The sequence below is a fragment of the Antrostomus carolinensis genome, unplaced genomic scaffold (genome assembly GCF_000700745.2).
Source record: "Antrostomus carolinensis isolate BGI_N321 unplaced genomic scaffold, ASM70074v2 scaffold8009, whole genome shotgun sequence".
Classification (NCBI taxonomy): Eukaryota; Metazoa; Chordata; class Aves; order Caprimulgiformes; family Caprimulgidae; genus Antrostomus; species Antrostomus carolinensis.
Genome location: NW_010337880.1, coordinates 18961 through 28533, shown reverse-complemented (window position 1 = coordinate 28533; position 9573 = coordinate 18961). Strand labels below are relative to the sequence as shown.

Here is a 9573-nt window from a genome sequence, read left to right as displayed (position 1 = left end):
TAGGGAAAGCAACCTTGTAGCATAGACTGACTTGTCAAATTGAGAATCATATTGTAGCTTTCCTACTTACTGGTGATCTTTCTTCAATTTATTGGTGGTCTCTTTACAAAATAGGCAACAAGAAACAATCAGAGGACAGGGAAATAAAAGAAAAAGCTATAAATGACTCAAGGGCACCAAAAATGCACCTGTTGCTATGTTACCAGAACCACTCAATGATAATAATTTATGACTTTGTGAATATTAACCCTGTGATTTATCAGCTGCACTGGTTGACTTGATGCCAGTATAACATCATAAAACTGAGGAACAGTAAGTCTAAAACTGAATGCACTGCTGCAGGAGGTATTTGAGGCATGTAAAGCTGTTGATCCTACATGAACAAACGTATTTGCCCTGCCTATTAAAAGCAGTCTTTAGGGATTCCTACCAGTCGTGTAGACATGCTGGCTGGGCTGGTCCACGTCTGGATGAGGTAATGTGGAATCAGTGGGGGAAGACGGGGTCCTGGACACCGGATGATGTTTATCTAATCCTGCTATGCCAACTGTAGCCATCTGAGCCTGGTAGATTTGCAACTGGTGGACACGCTGATGTGCCAGGAACTCCTGTTTCCAAGAAAACAGCACAGTAAAAAGAAATGTGAGATGGGATCAAGTAAGACACTGAGGGAAACATGTCAACAAATGAAGTTCATTAGGTCAGGGCTGTAACAAACAGTGTGGGAAAAAAAAAAAAAAAAACAACTCGCACCTAAGACCTAGTCAATAAATCCATTCAACAGATGTTTTCACACTGACAGTGTGGGCTGCTGACTTTGCTGGAGAGTAGGTGATGGTAGGCAACCTGTCAGTTCTCCCTGACAGAGGAAAAGATGGCTTCATATGCAGAGGCTTATAAAAGACAAACATTTTGTAATATATTGAATACATAATATGATGTTAGAATACATATTTTATGACCCTACACAAATAAAAATACAATCTTCCTATAGCACTGAAAGTGAAAAGCAGTGTCCTTTCTACTCAATACCAAATTCACTGAGCAACTGTGAGCCATGTTTCTACAGAGGACTCAGTTACCAGGCTCCCTGGAAAACAGGAACAATTCATATGTTTTAAAAAATCATTTATAAATTCAGGAATTGTTACGAGATCCCACTTAGGGACGATCTTTTTTTGTCATAACTGCTGCTGGCTGTAGGCAGTGCCAACACTTCAGGAAAGGTAGTCAGGTGTGAGAAGACTGAGACAGAGCAGACAGCTAGATTTCATCCTCTATTTTGTTTGTCAACAGATGGTGACTTTTGCCGACATGACAAAAGCTGGAATCTTGCTGAAGTAAGTAGAAATCTTGGCATTCACTCACTCCATGGAGTAGAATTGCTTCCCAAGACTTTTTCTTTCTGTTTTTATGCATATAGTCCTAGAATCTCAACGGAAAGGGAATGTAAGAGAGAGATTTCCAAACCACTTTGCAATATAAATTTGGTTGACATTCGTATTTCCATGTTAGAACTACAGACTCTTTGTCCTCCTCTCAGCTTTGCATTTTTACATATATATATATATACAGGGGTGTGTGTATATATATATATATATGTATATGGTATATATGACTTTTTTTCTTTTTAACCCAGTAACAATTAGCAGTGTTGTATGCTGTTGTTTGGGACAGCAGCTCAGAGGCCTGACCTGGCCAAGGAGGTATTACTGGGTGCTCGGAGAGATGAAGCAGAGTTCAGGCTGTGTGAGAGGGCAGGTGAGAGTACCCAGGAGTACCCCAGCCCCTTGCACGCTGCAGAATGTATCCACAGCTCATGGGAAATGAGAATGTCTACACTGCATGTAAAAAAAGAGGCCTTTAAGAAAACAAGTGATCATCATTAACAGCAGAAATGAGAACAAATGCTTTAAAAAGCAGCCTCAAAACCCACATTAATATGTAGGGTCACCACTTCAGTGAAAAGGCATAAGGTCATGGGAAGGGTGAATCACCTGGGACCTTGTCATAAGTGACTAAATAAAGAAGGAAAATACGAGTAAGCAAAAAGAGGTTTTACAAGAAGTGTCTTGGTTTGGGGTCATTGAACTATTTCCCTTTCTTTAAATATAATCCCCAACTTTTCCTATTGCTTTTTTAATGTATGATAACAGGATGGTGTTATATATTCCAGGAAATATCTGGAGGTATATATCTGAACAGGTTTTTAGTTTAACATTAAGGAATTCTTTCCTGAAATGCCTAAAGTGCTTTGCTTTTACTTAGTTTCACTAATGATTTTAATTATAATAAATTTTCAGAGGAGATATTTTTTATGCTCCTAGACAAACATATCTTTTGCAATCTTTGTCGGGGGTGAGTGTGACTGGAGAGGAGAAATGAAGAACGCATGGATACTGTTGCACTGAGTATTTTGACAATGGAGAACAGATCAACTCCTTGGTGAGGATTTAGGATTTACTTTCCTCAGTGCTGTCATAGTGCTCAGTAGAGAAGGCACAGGAGGTATTTTGCTGTCTGCGGCACGATTGCTCCCTGCACCCTAGGGTCAAGTGGTGACAGCCACACTATCTGTCTGATGCTGATGTGTTCACCATCACCTGCCTACTCTTCCAAAGTGTGAAAGCTAGCTGAGCAGTTTGGAAGAAGCCAGGCTCCTACCTGCAGGATTCCTTCTTCACACAGAGCTTTACTGCCATACACGAAATCAGTAGAAAGGTTGTTATTTCTGCTGCTCTTTTCAGCCTCATAGGTTGCATTCATTGCATTAATTAATAGCTGGTATCTCTGTAGTTCTTAGATTAAAAGGGATTGATACTATCTTTCAGTGTTCACACTAACTATGCTAATTAATACTAGAGTACAGAAGACAAAATTGGAATGCTCTTCAAGCTATTAAGGGTGACTCAGTGTATTCTGGCAGTCTACATTAAAAAGTAGTATTTAAATATATGCAATGTTGTAAATTCAACTGTCAGTGAGGGGGGATGCATACTGTGTACAAATGTCTCTTTTTGGACTTTCCTCTGTGCCAGAAAACTCTGAGATCCAAGCCTTTAAAGCTGCTTTGCCTGCCTTTTACTTTCAGAACTGAGCTTCACTGGTGCAATGTCTGCACAATGTTTTTCAGTGAAGCTGTAAGTTTGACATTCAATCAATACATAAAATCTAATCTAGCCAGGTCTCTGACCTGAAAAAGTCACTTTAAGTAGGGGGTTTTTTTTTGTTTGCTTTGGTTTGGTTTTTATTGTGGTATCTTGAAGAAGAAAAAAAGCAAAGACTAGAACACTGCAAAATGTAGATAATTCAGGAAGATGTTCCTACCTTTGCTTATAGAAAGATTAGGTGTTTGTGTGTCTATGTGAGTAATATAAATAACACTATTTTTAAGGCATATGAACAAATTTTTTAATGCTAATCAACCTGTGTGAACATCACCTATGAGCCAGCCAGCCATATATTTGAGTAATTTGTCAAAGACCAAGAAGAGAGCCTGTTCTTGCTCTCTTGTATTTTCCTGCTAAAGTGTGTTTTATTTCTATCATTCTTCCCCCATCAAATGAAACCAGACACATACCTAGAATCTGACACATGTTTCTCAGCATAATCAGTTCAGGGAAGGAGAAGAAATTTGTGGATGGTTGGATGGAAAGCTGCATGACACCTGCTCTAATTTCTAAGGTCACAGAAAATCCTTTGCCTGTGAAAACCTTTTAAAATTTGTCAAAAGTGCAGTAGTTTGTCTCACAAAGCTTATACTGAGGCTTGCTTACATCCTCTGGTGACTTCCAGATCCTTTAACTGAAATTTTTAAAACTCTAGGCATCAGCAAGTTTTGTACTTGTTGAGGTTTTAGCCAAAGTTTTAGGATAACTTCCTGATTAGGTTTCATTCTACAGACAACAGGCACTAATGAAATACATATATTTTTTCCAGCCACCTACATATTTATGCTTTGAGCATCTGACAGACTCTATGTCACACAGACAAGCAGATTAATATGAGTAATGTGGATAACACACTTCTCTGGCTCCTCGAATGCCCATCTGGCCTCTGGAAGGGATTAAAGCAACACAATGAATTCATCTTCAGGTTTTATGTGCTACAGCACTGCAAACACATGTCCATCTCTCAAGCAATATGACAAAAGGAGTATTTTCACATCTGCAGGGTTAGTGATTTGTGTGAATATATTTGGAGCATTTTTTAGGTAACCTGAGCCCTGCCTGCCCGGCATGGAGCCTGCTAGTTCCAGGTGCCTGAGATTAGTTCATTAGTAGAGGCAGGCAATTAGGGTCTCTGCTGGAGCAAGTGGAGGGCCATTCATTGTCTTCCCTAGAAACCAGCTTAGGCCTTCAGTAATTATTTTGAGGAGCATTTTTAGACTCAGTTTCTACAGAACAGATGACCCTTCTAGAAGCATCAAAGGTAAATATTTGTTATTCTCCTAGTATTAGTGCAAGGTTTGTTATTTAAGAGGACCTGGAATTAATTTGAGTTGGTGTGAATGCTCCTTTCATGGAGATGTCTGATTTGTACATTTTGGTGCTTAATGTTTTGTATATTCCAACGATTTTAATGGTAACTGCTTCCTTATTTCTACTGGCTGTGAGAACTGGTGACCTACAAGTGTACTCGGTTGGATTGTTAGATGGTCTATGTTGGATGAGAAAGCACAGGTGAATTGTCTATGAATTAATATTCCTTAAGGCTACTATGTTTGTGCAGAGAAAAAATATGTGGGTTTTACTCATAAGAATATTTCCTGCCTCTCAACAGTCTGCTTTTTAATTTAGTTTGATATGCTTATATTTACTTGAATCACAGCTAAATAAATCCTAAAATGTGTATGTCTAGACCATAATATGAAGTGTGTATGGGCATATGCACAGCTCTCTTCAGGATTTGTGCTTTGGCTTTTTTTCATTGTGGTAGAATTTTTTTTTTTTCTCTTAATAAATTCGAAATTTGCTGTTCCTAATAGCAAGATTACTGCTTATAGTCTGTCATATATTTGTGGCCAGATTTATAGCCCTCTGTTGTGCCTGTACTGCATTCTGCTGAAGTATGAAATGTGTACTAATTTCTATTAGCTGGTAAAAATCATTCATGTATTGCACATCCTCCCATCCTCTTCCTTCCCCCAAAGGCCTTCAGTACTACTAACCTTGCAAGGTTTCCTCCCAAAGCATTTTTTGGTGGTCTGTTTGCTAGTTAATTTTTTCCTATAATTTCCACATTGTTTTCTGAAAATTACCCAAAGGACTAATTATTACTGAAGAGGAAAAATACATATGTGCTGCAGGAAATTTTGCCCTAAGTGAAGGCGAAAACGATATCTGCCCAGCAGAAGGACCTGCTGCCTTCCAAGTATTTCCACCAGCTCCTTCCTCTGAAAGGTATTTCTGATGTCTGCTCTGCTGCGTTGTCTCATACAGTGGCTCCTGATGGAGGCCCTACTCCTGGGCCTCTTCCAGACCCCCATTAGCAACATAAGAACAGAGTAATTTCAGGTCCTGGTACTTGTCTTCCCCACCACCCTCCTTGGCTTCCTACCTTCCTAGTGCAGTTGTAGCTGAATGTATCTGAGGGGTGTCCAGGCCAGTCAGTGGCTGCATCCCTCAAAACAGCCTCTACTTGCAACAAACAAAGCTCAGTCCTTCTTTAAGGCGCCAATGATGGCAGTCTTGGCCCAAACCAAAACTGCATCATTGAAAGTCTGATTCAGACAGAAATCTTAGGCTCCTAGGAATTTCTCAAACACTTCAGATGTAGCTAGTTAGCAGTGCTCCAGGAATCATGTATTTCATGAAAATATTAATAGGATTGACCTTGATTATCCTCAGAAAAACAGAGGAAAAAAAGGAACAGAGGAAAAAAAACAGAAAGCAACGAATTCCTAAACAAGAAGTATTGAGACAAAGAGCTGTAGGTAAGCAGAAGTTGTAAAACTTTTGACCTAGGAGTTTTGTGAACTACTGTTCTGCCTGCTCTCCTCAAACAAAACCATAACTAGTTGCCTTCAGGAACTGAGCAAAAATAGGTCATGAGTTCTTCTGAAAATATTTGTTTGCAAAAATATGAAAGTGCAGGAATGACTTATCTCTGTCAATATTTCCAATCTAAAACAGAAATCAGTCTGAGGTGTCTCTGAAAATGAATACATTAAGAGGTCTTCTTTTAAACTGCTCTGTCACTTAGAGAAAATACATGACCAAGAAACTCTACCGATACTATTTTTGACAAAACCATATTTAAAGCCACAAAATTCCATGGTCATCAATTATGATAGAACTGCGTGCAAAAAAAAAAAAAAAAAATCAGTTTCACAATCTGAAATATAGTCAGCCTCAAATTCAGAAACAGTATTTTTATGAAAAGTAAATAAATAGCAAGTATGGACAAAGACATAGAATGAAGAACTAGAAATGGATTTAGAACAAGAAAAAGCATAGACAAGAAAAAAAAGGGCAGCTAGTCTTAAGGCATCTGAGTGTACTAGGTCACATTATCAGTACGCTTATAGAGTGGCTATAGACAGGCATATTCCAGGCTTATTCCAGCTACTACCAGGGTAGGGCTTAGTGTTTGGGGTGGCCCCACTGCAGTGACCACCCAGGGCATAGTCACCACCCTCAGCCAGCTTTGTTTTCTCCCTCTGTTCCTGGAGCAGCAAAGCTCTGCCCTTCTGCCACCCTTTCTTTCTAGGGCAGGAGCACCTTTGGGATGGCAAAATGGGATATTAAAATGACAACATTTTTGTCAAGTAGACCAAGGAATAGGGGAAGAGTAAATGGGGTGACAAAAGCATGCTCCTTTGCCAAGTCACATGGGAGATGATGCATTCCCTGACTTCGGTTATAGGACCAAATATTTGGGTCAGGGCTGGAGTCACACCCCTTGCCTCTGGTTGTAGGGCATAACAACAGGGTCAGGACCCTGACTTTTACTCCAACTGTTGCACTGGGAGATAGGTGAGCTGTATATGACCTGCAGTTTCAAAGGGAGAAGATGGTAAAAGTTAACCCCTTTGGATGGGGAGTTTCCAAAACTCTGAGCATCTAAACTTGAGCCATCCTGGGCCAATATAGATGAGGAATCAAGATGGCCACATGGACTGAGAAGTTTTCAGCTACCTCTGTGAAGAAATAAAGAATCATAGGATGTTGTGAGTTGGAAGGGACCCACAAGGATCATCAAGTCTAACTCTTGCCCTAGCATAGGGCAATCCCAAGATTCAGACCATGTGTCTGAGGGCGTTATCCAAATGCTTCTTGAATATTGTCAGGCTTGGTGTCATGACTACCTCCCTGGGGAGCCTATTCCAGTGCTCCACCACCCTCTGCGTGAAGAACCTTTTACTAATGTCCAACCTAAACTTGCCCTGGCACATCTTCCTGCCATTTCCCCTGGTCTTATCCTTGGCCACCAGAGAGAAGAGATCAGCACCTTCTGCTTGTGAGGGAGTTATAGACTGCGATAAGGTCTCCTCTTCTCCAGGCTGAACAAACCAAGAGATTTCAGCCTCTCCTCATATGGCTTCCCCTCTAAGCCCTTCACCAATTTTGTGGCCCTTCTCTGTATACTCTGCGGTAGCTTTATGTCCTTTTTATACTGTGGTGCCCAAAGCTGCACCCAGTACTTGAGGTGAGGCTGCACCAGTGCAGAGCAGAGTAGGACAATCGCCTCCCTCGACCAACTCACAATGCCGTGCTTGATGCACCCCAGGACACGGTTGGCCCTATTGGCTGCCAGGGCACACTGTTGGCTCATGTTCAACTTGCTGTTGACCAGAATCCCAAGGTCCTTCTCTGCAGGGCTGTTCTCCAGCTTCCTGTTCCTCAGTCTGTGTGTGTGTCCAGGGTTGCCATGTCCCAGGTGCAAAATCTGGCTCTTGCACTTGTTAAAATTCATACAGTTGGTGATTGTCCAGCTCTCCAATTTATCTAGATCTCTCTTCAGGGCCTCTCTGCCCTCCAGAGTGTCTACAGGACCTCCCAATTTGGTGTCATTGGCAAACTTAGTTAGCAGTCCTTCAAGCCCCATATCCAATTCATTGATGAAGACATTAAAGAGCACTGGCCCCAGGATGGATCCCTGTAGGACCCCACTAACGACCTGTCACCAGCCTGATGTAACCCCCATTGACTAGAATCCTTTGAGCCTGACTCATCAGCCAATTGCTCACCCATAGCAGTATGTGTTTATTCAACTGTAGGCTGGACATTTTCTCCAGGAGGATACTGTGAGAGACAAGATTACGTTGACTTCCCTTGGTCAGCTAGGTGGGTAACCTCATAATAGAAAGAGATTAGGTTTGTTAAGCAGGACTTTCCTCTCATGAACCCATGTTGGTTGGAACCAATGACTGTGTTGTCTTCCAGGTGTTTTTTGATAACTCCCAGAATAACATTCTCCATAATTTTGCCAGGCAGAGAAGTGAGACTTACAGTCCTGTAGTTTCTGGGGTCTTCCCTGCTTCCCTTCTTGAAGATTGTGACAACATTTGCCAGCTTCCAGTCAGCTGGGACCTCTCCAGAGTCCCAAGAGCATTGAAAGATTGTTGAGAGAGTACTCACTATGACATCTGCTAGCTCTTTGAGAACCTTTGGATGGATTCCATCAGGGCCCATTGACTTATAGGGATACAGCTGGAGCAGCAAATCCTGCAAAAGTTCAGAGCTGGTAGAGAGTTTATAATTCTCTCAGTCGTGGTTCTCTAGCCCTGGGCTCTGGGGGTTCCTGAGCCCATCCTTGGTGTTGAAGACTGAGGCGAAGAAGGCATTGAATGTCTCTGCTTTGTCAGCATCACTGCTTGTGAGGTGACCGTGCTCATCAAGTAATGGGCCAATGTTATTCCCGGTCTGCCTTTTGCTATTAACATATTTTAAAAAGCCCTTCTTACTGTCTCTTGCAGTACTACCCATCTTTTAACTCTAATTGAGCTTTAGCTGCACAAATTTCCTTGCTGCAGTGGCTAACGGCATCTCTGTAGTCCTCTCGTGTTGCTTGACCTTGCTTCCACTGGCCATACACTGTCTTTTTCCACCTTAGTTCTAGAAAAAGATGCTTCCTCAACCAAGGCAACCTTCTGCCTCACCTGCTTGACTTCTGGCATCTTGGGACTGCCTGGTCCTGTGCTCTTAGGAGGTGGTACTTAAAAAGTGACCAGCACTGACTGAAGCAACTTCAAAAGCTTTTTCCCAGGGGACCTTACTAAATAGCTTCCTGAGCAACCTGAAGTCTGCTCTCTTCATATCCAGAGTTGAGGTCTTGCTGACAGTTTTCCTCCTGTTATCAGAGAATTTGAACTTGACTGCTTCATGGTTGCTATGGCCAACACAGCCACCAATTGCCACTTCACCCGCAAGACCCTCTCTGTTTATGATCAACAAGTCGAGGAAGGCACCTTTCCTGGTTGGTTCCCTTAGTAACTGAACCAAGAAGTTGTCATCCAGCTGGTTTAGGAATCCTCTGGACCTATTTTTACCAGCTGTGTGGTATTCCCAGTTGACATCTGGCAGGTTGAAGTCCCCCACAAGAACTAGGGCAGATGACTTAGAAGCATCC

The 9573-nt window shown here is 41.7% G+C and overlaps 1 protein-coding gene across 1 annotated transcript in view; it reads right to left on the bottom strand.

The window, feature by feature from the left end:
* The window catches only part of LOC104530657 (histone deacetylase 9-like), a gene marked incomplete at its 3' end in the record, with an annotated part of 52038 nt that extends 49272 nt beyond the window's left edge, over window positions 1-2766 (bottom strand). Inside the window, exons 1-2 of the mRNA XM_029086823.1 lie at window positions 2665-2766; window positions 431-608 (exon numbers count right to left, since the gene is read on the bottom strand). Coding sequence (XP_028942656.1) covers window positions 431-608; window positions 2665-2766 — 280 coding nt within the window. The remainder of the gene's footprint in view (window positions 1-430; window positions 609-2664) is intronic.
* Between the last annotated feature and the right edge of the window lie 6807 nt (window positions 2767-9573).